Source organism: Coloeus monedula, assembly GCF_965178545.1.
Source record: "Coloeus monedula genome assembly, chromosome: 16".
Lineage (NCBI taxonomy): Eukaryota > Metazoa > Chordata > Aves > Passeriformes > Corvidae > Coloeus > Coloeus monedula.
Window position 1 is genome coordinate 14,309,451 of NC_138796.1, and position 23,240 is coordinate 14,332,690.

General features: G+C 53.5%; 1 protein-coding gene across 4 annotated transcripts; it reads left to right on the forward strand.

Moving 5' to 3' along the window:
- Positions 1–3,370: 3,370 nt before the first annotated feature.
- CDIP1 (cell death inducing p53 target 1) lies at positions 3,371–23,081 on the forward strand. Of its 4 annotated transcripts, none has more exons than XM_082292063.1 (6): positions 3,371–3,434; positions 19,707–19,805; positions 20,390–20,488; positions 20,875–21,021; positions 21,293–21,557; positions 21,802–23,081. In XM_082292063.1, the coding sequence occupies exons 3-6, from the start codon at positions 20,404–20,406 to the stop codon at positions 21,911–21,913; spliced, it is 609 nt and encodes a 202-aa protein (XP_082148189.1). In that variant the 5' UTR covers positions 3,371–3,434; positions 19,707–19,805; positions 20,390–20,403; the 3' UTR covers positions 21,914–23,081. The 4 variants fall into 4 exon arrangements, with proteins under 4 accessions (XP_082148189.1, XP_082148188.1, XP_082148191.1 ...); XM_082292062.1 differs by lacking the exon at positions 3,371–3,434 and adding an exon at positions 3,444–3,860; XM_082292065.1 differs by lacking the exon at positions 3,371–3,434 and adding an exon at positions 3,444–3,860 and having other exon boundaries at positions 21,296–21,557.
- The last annotated feature ends 159 nt before the right edge of the window (positions 23,082–23,240 follow it).

Sequence of the window (23,240 nt, forward strand, 5' to 3'; positions counted from 1 at the left end):
GGGCCACCAGGAGCCATAGGATTGGAAAATCAAGTGCCAGATCAGGGACCTGGACATCTGACTGGTCAGAGAGCTGACGGGGACATGGCACAGCCCAAAAGTGCCAGACTCTGGCTGCTGAATCCCTGGGGATGCCCAGTGTGTCCCCAGGAACACACGGACTGCAGAGAGGAGGCAACAGAGGAGGGAGCATCTGTATGGCCTGTGGTGTTACCGCACTGCAGTGAGTGGCTGCCAGGGCAGTGTGACCCCAATTCCACCAGTCCCCCAAGGCCAGGCAGCACAGCCTTGGTGCACCTGCCCCTCCCCAGCCCCCCGTGCCATTTCACAGCCCCCTGGCCAGCCCACACACCTGTGAGCTTGGCAGCAAACCCCCAGGAGCCTGGCTTTGTCACCTGCACCTGCAATGCACAAGGACAAACAGTCTTGTGTGGGGCACGACACCCCCAGCAGCTCTGGGGAGTGCTCAGCAGCAGCACTGCCCATGTGGCAGGGCCAGTGGCCCAGGGGACACTCAGGACAGGCACCTGCCTGAGTACTTGGGGATGCAGCACATCCCTGTGGTGTGCCAGGAGCAGAGATGGGGTATCTGCATTGCTGAAGGGGGAGAAGCAGAAACACTTAGTACAGGGAGACAGTCATCACCTGCAGACCCCAGCCCTGCCACCACCCCAGTGCCAGTGCTTGTTCACAACACCCAAGCCCTGCTCCATCAGCACCTTGTTCATGCCTGGGTGCTTCACCATCCCATGCAGGCTTCACCCTTGGAGCCACCCACCATTGTTTGTCCCCAGCTCCGCCAGCATGGCTTGGCCACAAAATCCTGGCACACTGAGCTGCTTCTGAGTGGGGATGTGCCAAATCTAGGCAAGCCTGTATCCAGCCTGGTTCAGGCACCAGCCGTGGCAGAAGTGGCTCCTGAGCTGTGCCTGGGGACTGTGCTCACCTGGGTGTCCTCGGTGTCACCCCAAACTGCTCCACAGCTTCCTGCAGTCTCATGCACTGCTCCTGCAGCTGGCCCAGCACCTCCCTGCCGAAACCCAGCCCCTGGGGGGACATGTGGCCCTGGGTGAACCAGGGTGGCTGCAGAACCCAGGCAAGGCAGGGAGGTGTGTTTGTGGGTGGCCCCAGAGAGTGGCTAGGGAGGACATCCTGAGAGATACCCCAGTGTGTCCCTGGCTAGTGGGATGTGGGGTTGCAGCCCCCAGGCCTTTGGGCAGCACCTCCTGAGACTGTGGGCAGTTGGGCCCCTTCTACATACTGCAGCTGCTTTATCTCACCCAGCACCTTCTTCAGATGGGCAGCCACGTTCTCCAGGTCCCTGAGCTGGCTGAAAACAGACACCAAAGATTTGCTCTGGGCATGGTCAGCTCCTGCAGGCCCCCACCAAAGCTGTGTCCCAAACCTGGGTGGATTTATAGCTGTGGAGACCCCCTGGCACTGCTGCCAGGCACTGGGCACGGCCAGCACTGGGGTGCCCCAGAGGACAGTGACCACATCTCCCCCAGCCATGTCAGAGCATGAGGCAGAGGGACAAGGGGGCTGCAGTGGCCTGGGGACTCAGATGGGCTGAGTGTGGCCCTGCCATTCACCTGGCACAACCTGGCAGTGGCCTGGCATGACACAGATGTTAGTGCCCACCAAGCTCTCTGTGGCTGACACGGGTCCCTATGGACTCGTGCTGCTCCAGCAGTCAGCCCAGCCTGTGTGGCGCTTTCTGGGCCACCACTGCAAGGCCTCAGGACTAAGCTCCCAGCCAGAGCTTCTGAAACAAAACAGCCCCAGAGGTTTTGGGGAGAGAGAGGAGCCCCAGCCATGCTGGAGCCAAGGACCATTGCCAAGCAAAGGAGCCTGGCACCTGGGAGCCTGCAGCACCTTGCCAGTGAGCACCTCACAGAGAGTGCTCTGGTACAGCTCCTGCCACACCTCTGCTGTGACCAGGAGAGAAATCAGCCCTTCCACCCTGCTCCAGGAGGGGAGAGCCTGGGCAGCCCGTGGGACCCACAGCAGCAGCCACATCGGGTCAGCCCACAGTGGTGCCCATGGAGTTCCCCCAAACTGAAGTGAAAGATGTCCAAAGGGGACAAGTGTCCCAGCTTCAGCTTCATCACCCTGGCAAAGTACTGTTGGCTTTTCCCTTTGCTCTGTGGTTGTGCTCAAAGCCAAGGTCACAACATGTGAGGTGGGACTGGCCTGGGGCTGCCAGGTTTCACAAGGGACAAAGAAGTGCTGGAATTGCTGCGTGCCAGTCCCATGCTGCCTGTGGAGAAGACAGGAGGGCCCAAGGCCACCACAACACATTCTTCTGCTGCAAGGTGCGAGCGAGGCAGATATTTCTGATGTTACCTACAGCATTTCCTACTCAGAGTCTAAACTTGAACTTGGTGCTGTGGCAATGTCTCCCACAACATCATGCCTTGACGTGGAGACAGCCTGCCTGTCCTGCTGTCACCTGCAGCTTGGCCACTCACTGTCACACAGGGAATAGAGAAGAGGAGCCTGCAAGGGATATGGCTATTACTGCCTGGGGAGTGGGAGCTGTGTGCTCCAGCCCAGAGTGACCCCAGGCAGAGCTGCCAGGGCAGGATGGGACCCAACACACCTAAATCTCAGAGCAAGTATCTCTGGAGCACTAGGGGCAGGTGAGAAGTGACTGAAACCACCTGTGGCTGTGTTCTTAGAATACTGCTCTTTTAATTAGTCCCTGCAGTGCAGCTCAGACCACTGGAGCCAGAAAGGTGCCATCACGGTTCTGCAGGCTCCCTGGTGCTGGGGCAGCAGAATCTATGGCATGGGCATGTCACTGTGTGGGGCAGGACATCTGCCGGGGCAGGACATCTGCCAGAGCAGTGCATCATGTGTGGCATCAGCTGGGACACCTGGTAGGGAAGGCAGCACAGGGAAGGGATGGCTCCAGGGAGACCTCAGAGCTCCTTCCAGTACCTAAAGGGGCTCCAAAAGAGCAGGAGAGGGACTTTGGGCAAGGGCATGGAGTGACAGAATAACAGGGAATGGCTTCGAACTGCAAGAGGGGGAAATTAAGGTTAGATATATGGAAGAAACTCTTCCCTGTCTGAGTGGTGAGCCCCTGGCACAGGGTACCCAGAGAAGCTGTGGCTGCCCCATCCCTGGAAGTGTTCGAGGCCAGGTTGGACGGGGCTTGGAGCAGCCTGGGACAGTGGAAGGTGTCCCTGCCATGGCAGGGGGTGGAACTGGATGATCTTCAAGACCCCTTCCAACCCAAACTGCGCTGTAATTCCCTAATTCTCTGGCTCCCCGGAGCTGTCCAGTAGAGCGGGAGGAGGCCCGGCCCGGCCCGGCCCGGCCCCCGGCTGGCCCAGCGCGGCCCAGGCCCGCCCCGCCGCGGCACCGCCCGCCCAGTCCGGCCCGCCCCGCTCGCCGCCGCCAGGTGCCGGAGCCGCCGCCGGGAGCCGGTAGGTGCCCGTGGGCGGTGGGGGTCGGGCGCGGGAGCCGGCGGGACTCGGGGGGCTGCGGGGCCGGGGGCCGCGGCTGGAAGGCGGCTCGGGCCCCCTCAGCCCCGGACAGGCCGCGGCGGCCTCCCCGGCAGCGGGACCGGCTGGACATACCGGAGGGAGACACCGAGAACCGGGGGGTGACACCGAGCACCGGGAGGAACACTGAGAACCGGAGGGGGATACCGAGCACGGGAGGACACTCGGCGCTGAGGGGACACTGAGCGTAGGCGGGGACGTAGGCAGGAGAAGACCAGTACCACGCTGCTGGGAAGAAACGGGATGGAAATCAACCCCTGTTTAACTGTGTGAGGAGGAGGCAGGCCGAGGGACGGGCTCGGTGCTCCGCCGTGGCTGGAGCGTTCGCTACGGAGCCGGGGAGAAGAGGTACGGCTGGATGGGGACATGGGCCGGGAGAGGAGCGGGACGCAGCCCTGGCCTCGGACGGGCCTTTAACGCTGACAAATTGTCGCAGGGTACTGCTAAAATCTTACAAAGCTTCAGCTCTGTGCCCTCAGCAGTGCCGGGAAGGGTTGGGACGGGAGAGCTGGGATGAAATTTAATCGGGTGGAAAGCGAGGTCGTGTACTTGGGAAAAGACTTCCCGGTGTAAGGCGAGCGCTGCTGCCCGGCCGAGGTCGTGAGCTGGCGGGGAGGACGACGGGGGCTGCAGGGAGGGCACAGCTGAGAGAGGAGCAAATGCGATCCAGACAGATCCTGGGAGAGCAGGGAAGCAGGCCTAGGAACGAATATGTGTGTTTCCCGTTATCTCTGCTCGTCAGAGACAAGCTCGCCTAGTGATAAGGGAGGATGAGCCCATTTTAGAGGAGCTGAAAGAAGCTGAGATGTCTTGATAAATAGGAAGAGAAATTATGATGGTGGGGATGATACTGGCACACTGGCACTGTGAAATAAGGAGAGCTCCTTCAGTTAATGCATAATGTGGCACAGCAACAAACACCAAGGAATAAACATTAGTGGGAAGTTGGGAGGTTTCTAACCATTAAAATGGTGAGGTCTGGGTTCTCCCTCCCAAGGGGACTGGAGAGGCAAAGGGTAACAGCTGTAAGGCAGTGTTTGATTGCTTTAGGAAAAGCACAGGGAGTGGTGGTTGCTGCTAGACAGAGGAATGAGGTTGGGATCCTGGGGAGAGCTCCAGGGCTCTGCAGAGGAGTGGGAATATGCAGGCTGGGATGGACACTGCCATGCCAGTGTCCTCTGGATCCTCCACGTGAGCCATGCTCAAGGTTAAACTTCTCCAGGTCTCTGCAAGTGTAGGTTTGTGCCCCTTGGCCCAAGGAAAAGCTGCTCTGAGGTGGTCTCCTTGCACCAGTGAGAACTGAGAAGGGGACTGGCAGTTGTCACATTCCAGGCTGAGCCTAAAATATCAGGTGGTAGAGACGAGGTCAGGCACAATGATTTTAATGTTTTAAATTCTAATTCTAGTGGGTTTGGGCTGTATGTAGAACTGTCTGAGAAACTCTTTGGGAATATGCACAAGAGCCTCTTGTTTGTTCCCTTCACCCAAAGTACTTAAAATAGGGCTTTAGTTTCAGCAGGGGCCCTGCTGATTTCACAGTGTGACCAGAGTAGGCAGCAGGGAAAACTACAGTGAGTGTTACGTAGACATAGCGTGGTATATAACCACAGTATGTCATTCATTCATGTTTAGGAGCTAAACAAGCTCATGTAGAAAGCACAGGCTGAAAACTTCCCTCTCCCAAAGGCTTCTCTGTCTCAACGTTGTGGTGACATCCGTGTGCCCCAGGAAATCCGCGGAAGTGTTTGGCGATATACCTGCTCTGTTCTCCTTAGGTGTTACGTGAGGAGCTAATTCCTGCTTGGAGGTAGGCAGGCAGTGACTTCATGGCTGTAACAAGGGCAGGGGGATGGAGCAGTGTCCCCAGATGTCCCCAAGCAATGCCAAGTGGAGCAAACGTGGTCAGTCATGCCCAGCTGTTCTTACAGGGGTGGTGGAGCTGCTGTGGCCGTGTCTGCTCAGGGCTGACTGAGGTTGGTGCTGGGAATGGGGATGTGTGTGTTCCTACTGAGTACCAAAACATCCTGCCACAGGTGTGACAGGGACAGGTAACAATGAGGGAGCTTCTCTGATTTCAGAACCTGAGCCCTTCCTAAATAAGATGGAAGACGATGCTGAGCTTCTTGTGTTCCCTCAACAGGTCTTGCACCTCAAATTCAGTTCTGAAACTCACTTCCTTGTGTTTCTGTTCTGCTCTGTCTCAGCTGCAGTTACGAAGGGAGAGAGAATGTCTCTCAGCACCTGGTGTTGGTTTATGAGTGTTTATGAGAGTTTTTGAAGGTCGCTTCCTAATCAGCTCTTTCTGTGCCTGGGAAGCCACACAATGGGCACTGCTTTCCTTCTGGATGAAGCAGGAGGTTGCAAACACGTTCTGGGAGCACAGCTAAGGTGCTCCTGTAACTGAGGAATGTTCAGCCAGGGGCCAGACTAAAGCCTGTCCACAACATCTTTATGTTTTGGGGGGAGCTTGGGTCCTTGTCACAGTGTTGGTACCTGCAGAAGTGTTGCCATTGATGGTCCTACTAACAGCAAAGAAGGGATGAAAATAATTTTATTATATAAAAGAATATTTTTTTTTCCTTTTCAGATGTGAATTTAGCAGATAAATGCATGTGTTCAAAGGATGTGGTTGATCTTCCAGTATGAGGATGAGTGGTTTTGGAAGGAAATACACAAACTTGTTAGTATCTGCTCTGATCCAAGACTTGTTTTCTGCTTGTGGGTAAAGAGAAGTATGAAATTCAGTGTTCTACATCTGTTTGTGGTATATTATAAACCCCTACATTTGATTTCTTATGATTGCTTTAATTGGGAGAGAATATCCTGGATTGAAAGAAACTAAATTTTTTTTAAATAGTGGGTTTTGTGGGGTCTGCAATGGGGCTGGTGCTTCACTCCTGCCACTGTTACCAGGGCTCTGTACATGTGCTGAATGTACCATGTGAAAGTTTTCCTGTACCTTTCCAGGAAAGGTTGGTGGCTGCCAAGTGAGCCAGACAGGCAATAAATAGCATTTGCATGATATGGAGATTAAAATAATGACAAAGGCAGCAGGACTGAATATATCTGAGTTTCTAGACACGTGTGCCAGCTTCTCAGAAGGTGTTCTCCCAGAGAGGTCCGTGCAAAGCTGCTGAACAGAGGGGGGACAGGAGAGTTGGGAAACAGCAAATAGATGCTGATGTGCCTGGTGGCTCTTAGCAGCAGTCAGTGATGCCTTAAAAGGACTTGAATTGTCCACTACTCTTCCCTTTTTCCTGATACAAGAACAGTGATGGTTTGTAGTGGGAACTTCAGTAGTTCTGCAAAGCACTGGAGGTTTTTGGTTGGTTTTGCTTCCAGGACCTGATTTTGCAGCTCTTATACAGGCAGAGGACTCCAGCCTGGAGCCAATCCACTCTCCTGAAGGTTTCAGAGCAAGGCACCTGAGCACACAAGTGTGCAAACACAGAGGTCTGTGTACACTTTTTCCTTCAAAAAACACACGATGAGAAACTTCTGCCTTGGGATGTGATGTTCACCTTGCTGTTTTCCTGCTGTTCCCAAACAGCACTGGGTATCCATCTCACAGCTGGAGAGAAGCTGTGCCGCTTTCATGAGCAGTGTCAGATCTTTACATGCTCTGCATAGGACCTGTCTCCTCTGATCAAAAGGAATGCAATTGGAGCAGCTGCCATAGGAAACCACGATCCATTTTCTCACCAGAATAAAGTCTCTGAGGCAGGGGGAGCTCAGTTTTTATTTCTGGCGTGAAATGCTCAGGGAGACTCTCGGCTGCTGTTACAGTTTTGCTTTGGGCCCATTCATTCTGAGCTGCCTTGTGGCTGCAGTCTCAAATTTGTGAATTTGTGGTGGTGAGAAACAGCTGTTTGAGAGCAGCTCTGTTCTGGTCATCGATCTGGGTGGAGGATGGAGGCAGGAGCAAAGTGCTTCATGCTGCACATCTCCACGTGAGGCACTTCAGTGCAGCTGTCTTTAATCTGGGCTCTCTTAGCAGGCCTGCATTTAGAGTAAGAAAATAAAAGAAATAGCCCCAAAAGGTGGCAATGTGATTAATGTCTTAGGAACTGTGCAGAGCAGCTGCTGGCAGTGCATGTTTGACTTTATACCACCTGGCACGGTGGAACCTGAGATCATCAGAGAATGAAGAGCTGAGCTGTGGCTTTCTGTGCAAGTTAAGTAATTTATTTGTTACTTACTGTGATTAGTAAAGTTACTGTGCATTAGTAATAGTTCTGTCCTTTGCCTCCTTTGTACATAAGAAAATAGAATATTACCCAGTTCTCCTACAGATTTTAGGATAAAGCATTTGTGCTGAGATGGGGGTCCCACTGCCCCAAACTTTCCCTCCTGTGTATGTTCCTGAACCTTCTTCGATAGCCAGTCTCTGCATTTAGAAAAAAAATCGTCCCTACCTTGCCCTAACAGCCTGGCTCCCTATTAACAGTTTTGAAAGATGTTTTTGGAAGAAGTATTCTTGCTTTAAGCTTACACATTTACTGTTCATCCTGCATTCTGTCTTACAATCCTAAATTCCATCCATCCCATCTTACTGTGATGCAGGCACATCAGCCCATGCGGTAACTGTATTTCATCTTTATTTGCTCCTTGCAGTGTGGTCACAGAGGAAAGGAATTTTACTCACAATCTGAACCATGAGAGCCTGTTTGCTTTGGGACAGTTTCCTTGAGCTGTCATTCTGGACTTAGTGTCAAGGTTGGGCCTACATATGAAGGGGTTGTGGTTTTCCCAGCCATTCCCAGAGCTGGGAAAGGTGAGCAGTCACACCTGAGCACAGGTGATCTGCCACAGTCTGGGGGCAGCAGGCTTTGTCTTGACCCACTCCCTACAGGCAGCAGCTCTGAGGGGCTTCCCACTTCCTACCTTTGCAGCTTCAATCTGACAGTACCTCACAGGGCAAGATAAAATGAATTAAAAGGTGTTTTTCCAAATATGTTTTGAAGCACAGTTGTTTGATTGAAAAGATAGCCACAACCCCACCCCATTCCCTGATTTGTGAGAGATCATCAAGGAATTGTATGAAAAATAAGCCCCTCGTTGCTCAGAAACCCCTTCCTCCCAGAGTCCCACAGCTGGAGAGCAGGTGTAATCTTTCAGATGATGGGTGAGTGAACAGGATTGCTGTCCTGGGGAGAATTATTGTACAATTGATTTCATTTAGGTCACAGAACAAAGACTGTCTTGTGGGAAGACTTGAGCAAAACCTAACTTCAGCCTGGCCTTTCTGGGGTCCAGACAGGCAGTGCTGAGGCTGGATGTGAGATGGGAGCACTTGGCTTTGGCTCATCTGTCCGCAGAGTTGTGGGAAACCCATCCAAGTCATGTTTTACCTCGTGCTCTTCCACTGTGGGGAAGGGAAATGGCTCCTCACCCTCTGCTAATAGCATCCCTGAGATGGATGTGCTTTTCCAAAGGGAAAAGACTTGTCCAGCCTGTAAATCTTTGGGATATTTGGATGCTAATGCTGCAGAGGAACAAAAATCAGGGCACAAACTGGGAGCAGTGCATGGCTGAGGGGGTGTTGTGCCCAGGGGCTGGTGCCGGGAAGCACCAGCAACTTTTCCTGGTACAACAATTTGCTTCCCAGTAGCAAAGGGAGGGTCAACTGCTTTTTATGGCAGTACCATGTGTTTGCAGAGCTTTTGAAAATAAAGATTGACTAATATGTTCTGGTTTGACTGGTTCATATCTCCACGATCCAGAACAGCTGTTGTCCCATGTTTTCTCTCCTTGCCTTTTGGGTTGGTTTGTTGTGGGTTGTTTCTTTTTTTCTCCAAATGGCCATGACTCAGCCCTTCCCTGCTGCTCTCTGAGTTTCCTGGTTTCTGAATAGGCTATTCTTGGGACAGCAGCTCCTGACAGATAGGAACAAGGGGAGTGTTGTGTTGTTTTCTTCTTTATTTCTCCTGTGGCCTGCATAAATGCTCTGCTTGCCTCTGATTTTTGCCTTGTTCCCACATTGCTAATTCGCCCTAAATTGTTGGATGTCATCTGGGGCACGTTCTTGCCCTCATAGCAAAGGAGCCCTCTCTGACATGATCCAGGCTTTGCACAGCAGCAGCTTTTCTTTCCCAGCAGGATGGTGGTGACAGTCCTGAGTGTGGAGGACTCTACAGTTCTGTCTATTGTAAAGCTTAAATCTGCCTTGTTGGAGCCCCTCCGACTCCAAGGAGCTGTGCTTGGCTTTCCAGTGATCTACTGAGCAGGGGGTAGATCCAGGTGAGGACCAGCACATGATGCCATGTCCATGCAGGATCGGCTTAGCCTGGCTGTGGGTACATGCTACCTCTGTCACAGGTAAAGGGAAAATACCACACAGAATTTAAAAACAATGAAAAAACTTTCTGATGGCTTATTTATTGCCCCCCTGCAGATGGCAGAGGCTGGGAAGCTGAAGGATGCTCTCTGAAATACTTCATGGTGCAGTTACCCAGCCTTTTAAAACAAAAAGCTTTTGGATTTGTTCTGAGGTTTATTTGTCTGTAGTGTGGGCTGGGGAAAGTCACCTGCTGTGGCAGGGAGCACCCCAGCCAGGTATACTGGCTGCTGCTCTTGATACGCAGTTGGAAGTGAATGAATTGTCTAAAGCTAAACAATCTTTGCTGGATTTTAGTTTTATTAAGAGCCCAGTTCTTTCTGTCAAGACACGGTTGTATGTGAGGGGGAAATAGCCTAAACTGTTGTATATTTTGCCTTGAAAGTACAGTTGGCTTTTTAAAAAACCAGAGGGACTCTGTTTTCTGAAAGCCTGTAGTTACCAAGAGAAATTTCTCAGACTAGAGGGCTCAAAACACAGGGGCAGTGTTCTTCCTTAGCATCCCTCCACGTTTTTGGATATGCTGTATTGTTGTTAAGCCAACCAAGAGAAAAGCTGCTCTGTGTGAGGAGGCTTTGAGAACATTCACTGCCAGATTAAATTAGCCTTTCTGAGAATAAATTAAGTCGTTGTGATGCAGGCAGCCCCACTCTCTACAGCTGTAAAATCCACGCGTGCTGGTACCCGCTGCAGATAAATGGTGTGTTCAGGGCTGTGCTGTTAACAGGAGATTAGATTTCTGGCTGGGGATGAATGAAAAGCAGCCTGTTAGATTGTATTGATTATTTCTCCAGATGAGAAGCAGGGCACCCTTTTAAAGGAGGGAAAGGAACCCATGGGATTCAGTGCAGCTCCATTTTGGGAGGAAATCATGGACTAGAGCCAATGCTATACCCCTGCTGCAGTGACTCCAACCTGGGATGCTTTTGAGGTCCTCAGGGGTCCCAGTCACCCAGCTCATGGCAAAAGGGGAGCTGGATCTGTGTGTTGGAGGGGAGGATCAAGCCTGGAATATGGAGTAGAAGAATGCAGTGGGGATGGGATTTTGGCTGCTGCCCACTCTTCTGGGCTTGTGTTTTTAGCTGAGCACTGGATAAAAAGCTGCTGCTGGTGTGTGCATGCCATTTTCTTAGAGGCATCTTTGGTTTGTCTCCTAATTAACTTAATGCCTTTATTCTGCTTTGTGCTATATCAGGAAGTGCTGGCAGGAGTCTGGGCCCGTGCTGAAGCGTCAGCTTGTCCTTCCCACCTGCACTGCTGGGACCACTCAGCTCCTCCAAAATCCTCACGGTCTTTGAGCAAGCGGGGACTAGAGACCCTTTCCACTGGTGTTAAATATCAGCTCTTTCCCTGGGCTTGTTGCAGGTCTTCCACAGAGGTGTCATCTGAGCATATTTGTGTTTTGGGAACAAAGGTTTCCCCCAGAGCTTGTGACTGCCACAGGGAGTGTTAATTTAGCCTTTCAGACTCTCCTTGCCATGATTCAGGATGGTTTAGCATGGTGGGAGCTCAGTTTGGAGCTGCCTGCTGGGCTGTTCTGATGTGAGAGAAAATAGTTCCCAGCTTGTTTAGTGTAGTAACTGTGGCAGCTGCTCCGTCTTCCTCAGGCTCAGGAGAGGATTTGAGCAGCTGAGCTATTTACCTGCCCTGAGGGCATCCTGCTATTATGGGCTCGAATCTTCCCCAGTCCCATCCTCTGCTGTGGGAGCAGTGACCCGGCCTCTGGACTGTTCCAAACCCTCTGACCAGCGATGCTTTTCATGGAGCAGCAAAGCAGTGGGGTGTTGCTGTGACAGAGAAAGGGTTTGGAAGAGCCCAGAGCAGGGACCTGAGGAGAGGTGTTGTGTGTGTTAGGGCTGCTCGGGGTCCAGCTCTGTCCTAGATTTTCAGTAGGAGCTTTGGGGAAGGGGTTACGAAAGAGTTGGCAGGAACTGGTGCTGCAAATTGAAACTACAGTCATGCCTGGAGTGAAAATGACTTCACTGGACCTGGAAGTCAGTGTGGACTAGCTGAGCCTGGTGGGAACTGGAGGGAGACTTGGGGATGGCAGGAGCTGTGTGTGACTCAGGGGTGCCCAGCACTGGGCACACTCAGTGACTGTTGATTAATCCAAGGGTTTTCCCTTCTGGGACATTGTCATCTGTCTTTGAGCAGCTCACATGAGTTGGGCTTGGGAGCAGGGCAGTGCCAGGTACTCTCCTCCTGTCCAAATGCCATGGGACAGTCCAGCCCCATGCTGGTGGCCCTAGGCAACTCCAAGAGAAGTCCCAGTCTGGAACGGGGAAGTTCTGTGGGAGCAAGAAAGTGAGTGTGGTAATACGAGCAGCTTCAGCATGGAAAAGTTCTTTCAGTGCACATCTCTGGATGCATGTGGGTCCTCCTTGTTGGCAGTGGGACTCAGAAGTGATCTCAGGCCTTACACACATGATTCTGCTGAGCCCCAAACCACGCTCCTTTGCAGAGAGTGAGCCTTGGCCTTGCATAAAATTGAGTGACACAGAGCACTTCACACTAGTCCTCAAAAAAAGTGCAAGGTGACATTGTAACTGTTAAATCTGAATGTCAGCAGCTTCTCTGGCGCCGAGGCAGGGGGATCTGTGAGCATGGGAAATGCTAATGTTGGAGACTGGAGCCAGTCCTGCAGCGAGCTGGTGCTCTCCTTAAGGATAAGGGAACATCAGTACCATGGCATATGTTTTGTACAGCACTTGAAAATGGATCTGGAATCACCACCAATATATTCAAAATTATTTCATTGTGCTGCAAAATCTGCACGGGAATTCTGAATGTGCTCTTGGGCTCTGATTAATTCTGAAACTGAAATGCAAAAGTGCTGATCATCTCTGATTCTAATTTCCTCCTCCCTTGGAGCTCACTGTGTCATTTAATGGACGTCACACGTCTACTCAGTTTGATTCAGCAATGATGTAGCTGTGTTATTTGACATTCTCTCAAAAAATTCTATAGAAGGAGGGAGAGGTGAAAGAATGAGTGCATAAAGAAATAAAATATTTTTAGTTTAGTGCTGGAAAGGGAATCTATAAAACCCTGGGTTTGGCTGTGAGACATAGTGTGTACTCGTATAGTCACCTTCTCTGTGCTGGTGTCCCCCAAATGGGAGGCAGCAGATGCTGACAGCAGGAGATGCTTTTTTGTGTAGGTAACTGAAGAGCAGAACTTGCTGCTCTGGCTGTGGCAGCACTTGGTGACTGGGAATGCTCCATGGAGAATCTCCAGGCTGCCCAGTCTCCAAAACCACGAGTGCTGGGAGTGGGAGGGACTGACATCGCTGCCTTTGATCCCTTCCTAAGTCATCCTTAAGCCTCTGTTCTGGGCTGCCGTCAGAGGTGAGCTCGGATCTGTGATTGTCCTTGGCAGCTGTGGAGCTTCTCCTGACCTCCTAAGGCTTCTGCTTGCTGTTAAGCTTCTTGAGCTGGGGTATTTTTGTTTGCTTGTTTAAATGAACAGCTACTCTTGTGGCACAGTTGTGTTTGATGCTACCTTAAAACACAGTGTTGGAGTAGATGTTGGGTTTAGTTGCTTGAGATTCTGGCAGGTTGTGTTATCACTGATATTATCTGGTATCAAAGGGGTGATGTAATGCAGGATGTATCCTCCTGGGGAAAATTAAGTAGATACAGAGGACTGGAGGCAACAGCTGCTGGTATCACTGGATGCTTTCCCATGGATGTTATCAAGTGCTAGCTTGGATTCTTTGTGAACTCCAGTGAAAGTCTCACAGAAAAGCTCTCTGCTTCCCCAGGGATTTGGCTTGCAGCACCCTCCTTTCCTCATCTCTCTGGAGCACATTGGTAGGATGCAGAGGAACTCAGGTTTATCTTTAATGTTTTTTTAATCACATCCATGAGCACACCTGGTGTTTTGCAGCCAGGACACCAGGTGGAAGGGTCTGAACAGTGAGCACTTCCTGAGTGGGAGAGTGGGTTTTCTAGGGCCAGTAGCAGCCTGGGGGCAGCCTGGCTGCAGTGTGCTCCCTGCTTGCTCCGTGTTTAGAAAACTGGCTTTTGGGGGCCAAATTCAGCTGCTCTGGTGGTGCAGAGTGTTCTGTGTACACCTGAGCCTTCCCCAGTGTCCTGACATGTGGAAGGGCTGGAGTCCAGTTTTGAAGTGTGGGGTTGTGACCTCTCCTCCCTTGCAGCCCCTCCTGGCTCCTGGATGTCACCGTGAGCTCTGCCAGCACGTGATGCTTCCCACAGCCCTGTACCACGTCTTGGGAGCCAACAACAGACAGAAAGAACTACCCCAGTTTGTTCTTTTCATTTTGGCTGGTTTTTCTTTAAATACTCAGGTTAACCAGGTCCTGGCAAGGCTTTTTCTGCAGCCCCAGTGTGAAGAGCCAAGAGCGCTTGGTCAGCCCATCCGGAGGTGAATAGCACTGGAGAGAATCCCAGAGGCAGCAGCAGGTCCTGAAAGCGCTCCTCCTGCATGTAGCCCTTTGTGGGTGTTGCAGATAAAGCCTCCTTGTCTTAAGCAGGGAGGATTTTGTGTCTGGTTTTCCTGATACCCATGCGGAGGAGCTGCTGGAAGTGGTAATTTGAATCTCTGGCCAAGGACAGCTGAGCCGGGGCTGTGCTGTGGAGATTATCTGATTGTGCTTTGGATTTAATGCCCTGAGAGGTCTTGCTTTGGATACAGCACCTGGCTCCCAGCAAGGATCCTGCTCTGAGGTGATTTGTCTGCTGGGTGACGGTGGCACACAGAAGGTCAAACGATATGTCCAAGGTCCCCAGGTAAACAACTGCAATGGGGATGCTCCTCTGGAGATTCACATACTGGAGAGCAGAGCAGGGAGCTTTGGCTGTGTGACATACCTGGTTTGAATGGTGAAAAACCTTGTTCTCCAGCATTCCTTTGTTTTCAAGGAGAGCTGCTGGCTTGCCTTGCCAGCTGAGCTTTCTGTGCCCGCACTGAAGGAACAGCCTGACCCTCCTGGAAGAAGCAGTTTTCTGCAGCTTAAATCCTAGTGCAGAAGTGTGGGAGAAATCTGCTGTTCTGGGAGCAGCCTGAATGTTCCTGAACAGTGGGTTTGCGCTCTCTGGCAGTGACTTGGACTTGGGAAAACACAGCTGAGTTGCTCAGAAAAAGAACAGACCTTTCCTTCAGTCCTTGGGTTTCCGTTTCCATCGGCGCCTGCGGAGCGTTGCAGACATGCGCCCTCTTGCTGCCTTGTCCAGGACCGGGATGAGGAGTTGAGGAGGTGCTGCCAAGGTTAACAGCGGGTAAAGGAGCGGGTACATGGTCAAGGATTGCCAGGACATCCTATTTCTGAAGGAGGCTGAAGCACTCTGTGCCGTTTATTCCTCCCCTCCTGGTTCTGGGGAGGTGGTGTGCAGGCTGGAGGCAGCAAATGCGCATGGGAAGAGGCAAAGCTGAGGGGGAGCTTTGGCCCGTTTGCAGGGAAAACATCTTTTTGTTGTTCTGCATAAAAACCAGGCAGAAATAACCACTGATAACTGCGTGTTCAGCAGAGATTTTTGCTGGCTTTCCTTTGGAGGTAAGAGCTGTCCGGTGGGATTGCGTGTGGTGGGAGCTGAGCCACGTCCCTGTGAACTGTGTGCGAGCGGGCATGAGCACGGAGAGGGCAAAGCCCTGTGAGCTCTGGGCACAGCCCGGGGAGAGGGCAACATCCCTGTGAGCTCTGGGCACAGGTGTAACACAGGGAACATGCAGCTCCAGGCTGCCGCTCAGAAATGCCGTTGTGGAGGAGGGTGATTGGGATTGCCACAGTCAGGGTATGGCTCTGCCCCCCTTAGCACACCCTGCTCGGTTCTCCCTCCTTGCTGCCCCTAAAGCCCATTTTGAAGAGTAACAGACTTTGGCTCAAATGACATTTTGCCAACATGTGATCTGCCTTTTGTGCCCATGCCCTTGGTAGTCTCGGTATTTCCCAGTTTCTGGAGCACATAGCCTGTGGCACATGGGTATCTTTCCTGGGGTCAGGAAAACTGGGATGGTGTTGGCCACAATGCTGTTCCTGTTTCTAAAGGAAGGGTGCTGGGCTCAGTGAGGGCCCAGCGTCTTCAGAACTCTTGGCTTTTAAAGCTGTATTTCCAAAAGCCTGGAAATTGGAATCTGCATCTCTTTGATGTGCTCGTATATTTTCTCTTATTTATTCATTGAATTTTAGTGTGGTTTTTTCTTTTTTCAAATATCAGAAGGTTTTGGGTTTTTTTTTTTTGTGGAGGAAGAGCTCCAAAAATGTGCAGCAGCAGCTATTGAAGTGTTCATGTCACTGAATGTGGTTCAGTACGAACAAACGCTGCTTACTGTCTCAGTGGCTGGAGCCACTGCTCCCATAGAGAAAACAAAGCTGAGCTGCTGTGGGTCTCCGTTATAAGTGCTGCAGGAGCAAGGACAGCACAGGCTGTTTTGGCCTCTGGGATGGATCTCAGTGGGGCTGTGAGGCTGACTCAGAGCTGCCGGGGCCAGCACTGCACCATCAGGGCTTGCACGTGAGTTGGACCTGCCAGCATCTGCTCTGCCCTTGCCAGGTTTGTCTCACCTGTGGAGATTTCATCCAGGAGGAAGCAGCTCGAAGCACAAACAGTTGCTGTCAGGGAAGAATGGCATTAGCAGACCAAATCTTTGTGTCTCCAGGCAGTGGAGGAATTCATCTGTGGCTGTTCTCTCTGTGGCATTATCTATTTTCTGGTGTTAGGACCTGTTCTGGTGGCACGATATTCCCTGGTCCCACTGCACACAAGTTGTTTTTGACGAGTGGTGCCCACCTTACCTGTTTGGAAAGCAGGTGGGATGTGGATGTGCAGACCTTTCCTCTTGCAGTGTTTGAATCCCAAACTGTTTCTGCAGTGATGTAACAGAGGGAATACAGCCTGCATGGGACACTGGACCCTGACATATCAGCTTCTCTCATCACTGCTGGAAGCTGCTTTCTATCAGTTTTGAACATGTCAGTAGTGGGAACCCAGGGCTTCAGGGTATTGATCGATGCCCTTTGGATAAGGGCCTGGAATGACAGGACAAAGGGAAATGGCTTCACCCTGACAGAGGGCAGGTTTAGATTGGAAATTGGGAAGAAATTGTTCCCTGGGAGGGTGGGCAGGCCCTGGCACAGGTTGCCCAGAGCAGCTGTGGCTGCCCCTGGATCCCTGGCAGTGTCCAAGGCCAGGCTGCACAGGGCTTGGAGCAACCTGGTCTGGTGGAAGGTGTCCCTGCCCATGGCAGGCTGTTGGAATGAGATGGGCTTTAAAGTCCTTTCCAACCCAAACCATTCTAGGATTCTACAGTCCCTCATTAACTGGATCCAGAGTTGCTGAGCACAGGAAGGAGGCAGATTAGAAAGCATTGTGTTTCCACAGGCAGGGTTATGTGCTGCCCCATGGCACTTTGGCTGTGCTCGCTGTGCGAGAAGCCTCAGACAGACCTCCTGGGGCTGAGAGTTACACCTCTGATCTGGACAGGGGACCTAGGATGGTTTTGTTCTTCTCACCCAAAAGCTGCCTGGAATGAGATCAGGGAGCACAGAGTTAGGGGAGGACACACAGATTGAGGCCATAGCCAGGGTGGGCCAAGCCCTTTCTGCTTGGGGGCTGCGATGGAGCTGTGCTGTCCTGGTTGTGTCTGTCACACTGCTGTGCCCCAGCAGGTTAATGGGAATCTTCTCATTTTCTTTAGCAAATATCGATTCCCTGGGGGCATGGGGGTCCTTTGCCCATCTTCTGTGTTTAATGGAAGCAGTGCTTGTAATGATTCTGATTCCATAGTGGATTTACCCTCTGTAGTTAGTTTGCAGAGGAAACCGGTAAAAGCTGTTCTTCCAGTTGAGAAGAGCTAATCTGCATTTTTACCTGGAAATAGCATCTCCTATCTCCATCCTTCTATGATAACCAGCTCCTTTTGAGTCTTAGGATCTTGCAGTGTGTCCTTGCTCCAAAGGACCTGCACAAGACATTGGCGATTCCATCAGATCTTGAACTTAAACCTGGTAATCTTGGAATACTGCAGGGCTGTTGGTGCCAGGGTAGTGAGGGGTGCTCTGGGGTAGCTCCTGCCCAGTGCCAAGGGGAAGCCGAGTGCCCTCTCGTTTCCCACAGAGCTCTCTGTTGGAAGTGGGCTGGGTTTTGTGCTGCTCACATTAAGATGAAAGAAAGCACAGGAGAAACAGCTTCTAAGAGGCTTAAAAGCAACAGGCTTTCTTTTCCTCCTGGGAAGGGCACACAGCCAACATCTTACTCTTTACAGATCTCTCTTAATAAGCAGAATATTGCATTAGGAGCAACTGAGCCTGCCGAGCACGAGCAGAACAGCCCTGCATCCCACAGCTTCCTTCATCCCAGTGCATGTGTGGCTCTGGGATCCATGGGCTGTCACCCTCGTGGCTGCCATTCCCTCATGGGCTGGCTCACCCTGGGGCTGTTGCTTCATCTGATGGGTGTTGGTGGAGTGGCTGGTGGAGGACTCCTCCTCTCCTGTGTTTTCTTGCCAGCTGCTTTGATGGGGGGAGTGAGGCTGGGGAGTGTTGAAAGATGTTACATTATGGGAAAGCAGCATCTGAGTGGGAATGGGAGGAGGTCTATTATGTTAGAAAAGCTGTGGGTTCAGTTGGCCTGTGAGGGCCAGGAAAGCTCCCTGGCAGGCGGATGTCCCCAGGTAAGGACTCCAGTTGGGCTGGCCTCATCCAGAACCCCTGCAGGCATGGGGACGGGAAAGTCTGAGGCTCCTGGATGCACAGGGTGGGGTGTTGGCTACTTTGAGAAGAATAAATCCTCCTTTTCTTCACATCCCCACTGAGCTAAAAGAAACACCGGCCCAGTTTGTTGCTTTGTAGGTCACTGAAGGAGAAGGCAGGCTCTGCAGTGTGCCTGGAAATGCTCTGTGCCATGGCAACTCTGCTTCCCTGGGCTGTTCAGGAAGAAATTGGAGTAAAAAGCAGGAGGAAGATGACCCCCAGCTACCCTGGTGTTATTCTTTGAAGCTATGTGGCTGCAACACCACTTCAGACCTTGGGGGAGAAATTCTAGTCAGGAAATACGGACTTCTGGGGGAGACCCTGTGCCTGTCAGGAATCTGCTGGGCTCCTGGGGGGATCAGTGTGCTCCTCCCTGAGCAGCAACAGGTGATGGTGCTCCTCCAGGGACCGATTAGATTTCCTGTTACCTTGCAGGAGGCTGCTCGGTGGCAGGGAGTGTGAACTGGGAAAAAAGGAGTAGAATAAAGCAAAGCCAAGCAGGTGAGGGAGGGATGGGTTTTCCTGCCTTGCTTACCAAGTCTTTGGCTCTGCTTGACCCGACAGCTGCAGGTGGAGGTGGCTGAGCCCCACAGGCACCTCTGTGGGCACACCTGCAATGCAGGCCTGGGGCAGCACTGGCTGCCTGGCCTGGTGCCTGTGCATGCTGTGCCGTGCTGGGGAGGTTGGCGTGCTCTGGGCAGGCTGCCCAGCACGTGACACTGGTGCCAGCAAGCGGGACAAGCAGGGCTACATTTGCTCCTGGCCTGTTGGGGTGAAGGATGGAGCTCCCAGCACTGCTCCCTGGGCTCTCACAGCAGTGTCATCCTGTCCCATGCCTGATGGCAGCTGTCCCAAGCACTGAGTGAGCAGCCTCTCACTTGTATTTTCCAATTTAGTCACATCCTACCAGCTATAACTGAGCCGGTGGAACAAGGGCAATCGGGTTTCTTGGTGTTGTTGCACTTCCTTGGATCTCAGTGTGCCAGTGGGGCTTTGCCACGTGCCAAGGACACAGAGCCTCATGCCTGCCATTGAGGGGGCACATGGGGAGGCTCCTGCCCCAGGGAGAGGCAGGGTGGCCAGGACAGTGCTGCAGCTGTGACTCCTCTCCATCTCTGTAATTGACTTGCCATCTTCTTTTACACAGATCCAGTGGAAGAGGCTGCCTTCCAAACTACGCTGCTCAGAGGAGCTGCTTCTCTCAGCTGTCAAGGCCTCTGAGCTGTTGCTGTGGGGAAGAGGACAGGTATATTGTACTCCATGTGAAATAACAGCTCCAGCTGTTAAATATGGCCTTACCTTAACTCACTGGATTTATTTAGAGATTTATTTAGAAATGCTCTGTGGGTTTGTACCCTCTGTCACAGAGTTTGTGCTTCAGGCTCGTGGTGGTGGTCCTGCCATCCCTTGGGGCACAACATTGTGTCACTGAGGGTGGAGGTGTGGGGCTGTGGGCAGCTCTTCCCCACCTGTGGTACCCCAGTGATGCAGCCAAGGCTCTTGGCACAGCACGTCCCAGCCCAGCACTGCCCTGGAGTGTGGCCACGCAGTCCAGAGCTGCCCTGATAAGCTGCTGTGCACCAGGGTGGGCTTTACAGGGAAGGCCCATGGAGGAAGATTTTACACCTTGGAGTTGCTGCCTGGTCACAGCCTGTCCAGCTTTGGGGCTGTACCCCTGGTTCTGCCTGGGGGGGAAGCTGAGGCCAGTGCAGTGGTGGCACCAGCCCTGGCCTCCCCCATTACCTGTCACCTCCGTCCCCAAGCACCATGCAGCTCCATGTGCCTGTGGCACCAAAGGCTGGTGTCACCTAAAGGCTTCTGTCCCTGCAGGGCTGCCTGGAGCCATGTCCAACGACCCACCCCCACCCTATCCGGGGGGCCCCTCAGCACCGCTGATAGAAGAGAAGCACGGCCCACCCTCTGCACCAGGTACTGGGGGGTGTCCCAGCTGCTCAGGGGCGACATTGCCAAACAGACAGGACCCAAGGCAGCGTGGGTTCTCTGGGACTGCCCTGGCTGTGGCCTCTCCTCACAGCCTGGCTCCATTTGTCCCCATGTCACCCTTGGGGGAGGCAGGAGGGGTCCTAGGGGCAGTGACAAGAGCAGGAAGCACTCCCAACTCAAAGCCTGGCACTGCTTCCTGCTGTGGGGTGAATTTGGGCTTCTTGTGGCCCAGAGGATGGGGCTTAAGGGGGTGCCCCCTGCTTCTTGTCTCCCTTCCCTCTTGGGGTTGATGCCCTGGCCACACAGCCAGGACACCATCTTCCCCTCAGCTCTGCTGCCTCCTTGGCTGCTGACTCTGTGTTTTCTTTCAGAGGGTGTCACCCCAGTGGTGGGACAGCCCCAGGGGGTTCCCATCCCCCCTCCTGAGTTTGGACCCCCCCCATATGAGCCACCCTCACAGCCAGGGTTCGTGCCCCCCCACATGCCCACAGATGGCTCTGGGCCCTATGTGCCACCAGGTGAGTCCTGCACGGGGTTGGGGGACACAGCAGCACGTATTTCCTGGTGCCCTGGGGACTGGGGGGACACAAGAGGGGATTGGGGCTGCCATTTGGGGTTTGCAGCGAGGCTCCTTGGGATGGGGTGGGGGGTACAGTGCCTGTAGCAGGGTTGGCCCCAAGTCTGTACTCAAAGGGTGGTGTTGCAGCAGGGTGGGGACCTCTCCCGTAAGGATCTGGCCTCTCCTGCCATGTACAAAGGTGCTCACTTGTTCATGTTTCTCATTCACAGCAGGATACTACCCACCCCCAGGCCCTCACCCCAACATGGGCTACTACCCTGCCCCAGGCCCCTACCCCTCTCCTGGTGGCCACACAGCCACAGTGCTCGTCCCACCGGGAGCTGCCACCACAGTCACAGTGCTGCAGGGGGAGATCTTCCAGGGTGCCCCTGTGCAGACGGTGTGTCCCCACTGCCAGCAAGCCATCACCACCAAGATCTCCTACGAGATTGGGCTCATGAGCTTCCTTCTTGGCTTCTTCTGCTGCTTCGTGGGGTAGGTGCTGCAAGCAGAGCTGGGGCCTCGTGGTGGGTGCTCAGCCTTGTCCTGGTAGCCCCAGTGCTGGTGGCCTTGGCTGGGCATGGTGGGGACCTTGGCACAGAGGTGGCACTGGAGCAGCAGAGGGGTTCCTGGGGTGACAGCCCCTACAATTACTCACATCTCTTGCCCATGGCCCAGAATGATCCCTGTGCTCAGGGGGTGCCCCAGCTCAGCATCTCTGCCTCTCCCTGTGCTCTAGGTGTGATCTCTGCTGCTGCCTGATCCCCTGCCTGTTCGATGACTTCAAGGATGTGACACACACGTGTCCCAACTGCAAGGCCTATATCTACACGTACAAGCGCATGTGCTAACGGCACCCTGGAGCCACTGCAATGCCACCGGCGCTGTCCCGCTGCCGTCCGTCTCCGCGTGTGCATCACTCCTCGCTTCCCCCGCCGGTGGTGTGTATGTGTTATCCCCGGCTCCCTCCCACGCAGAGCTGCCAGCACCTGCCCCCAGCTCTGCTCCTCACTGGGAATAGTTGGATTGGTGACACTGGTGCACAGGGGAGGTGGGCCCAGGCCCCGGACGCTGTGTGGGGGATGGCCTGCAGTGCGCAGGAGTGGGGGGCATCACTCTGCACCCCATTATGCTCCGGGGTGTGAGCGAGGCCCCTCTCACCTGGAGCAACCCTGGGAAGGGCAACAGCTGCTGGAGGTGCCCACCCCAGTCCCACAGTGCAGGGGGTGCCTGGCTGCAGGATGAGCCCAGGAGGGGAACCCAAGCAGCCCATGGTGTCCTCAGGGGATGCAGCACAGCCTTTGTGGCACTTTTAGGAAGGGGCTCAGTGGCAAGAGATGGAGGGCAGTGCCACACCACCATGTTTCAGTGTGGTTCACAGCCCCCTCCAGCCCTGTGGCAAAGCCCCTTCCCGAGAAGAGGCAGAGCTGCCTCTGAGCACGGAGAGGGGCCCGGCCGCAGCACTGCACCCTGATCAGCACCTCTGTCCTGCCCGGTGGCCACTCCAGCTGCATGCGCCTCCTCCCAGCCCCACCACGGCTCTGGGGGCAGGGACAGCCCCAAGCAGCCCTCGCCCCCACTGGCAACCTGAGCGCCAAAACTGCACCCGGCATGTCCTGGCTGCCCGGCACGTAGAGTAGAGGAGTTTGTTACCAGGCCGCAGCTCTGGAGCCACATCCTGGGCCCGGCAGGGTCTGTAGGGTCCTCCTTGCATGTGAGTGTAGGGGGTATTTTTAGCTCACTCACTTGGGGCAGAAGGAAGGGGCAAGCAGGCAGCGACAGGAGCTGCCAGCAGCACTCCCACAGCAGGGGCAAGAGGACCTGGGAGCCAAGTTGAGCCTCTTGGGACTGCTCCTCCCTCCCCTGCCCCTGCAGCTCCCAGAGCACAGTGGGGGGGGGGGTCTCTCAGTACACAGGTCTGCAAACACAGCCTGGCCTGCACAGGCAGCTGCTGTTTGCTCAGGGGTGGAACTGTGGCACTAGTCTGTGTTTTTATGTAAATAAATAACAGACCCTGTACTCGTGTACATCTTTTCTTTGTTCCTGCTCAAAATTCACAGCAGATGTGCCTGCAGGGGAGCTGAGGATGAGGGCAGGGTGGGGGTACAGCAGTAACAAGCATAGGAGGAAGAGCAGCAGCTTCCCTACCCACCCAAGAACCCCCTCAACACAGGTAAG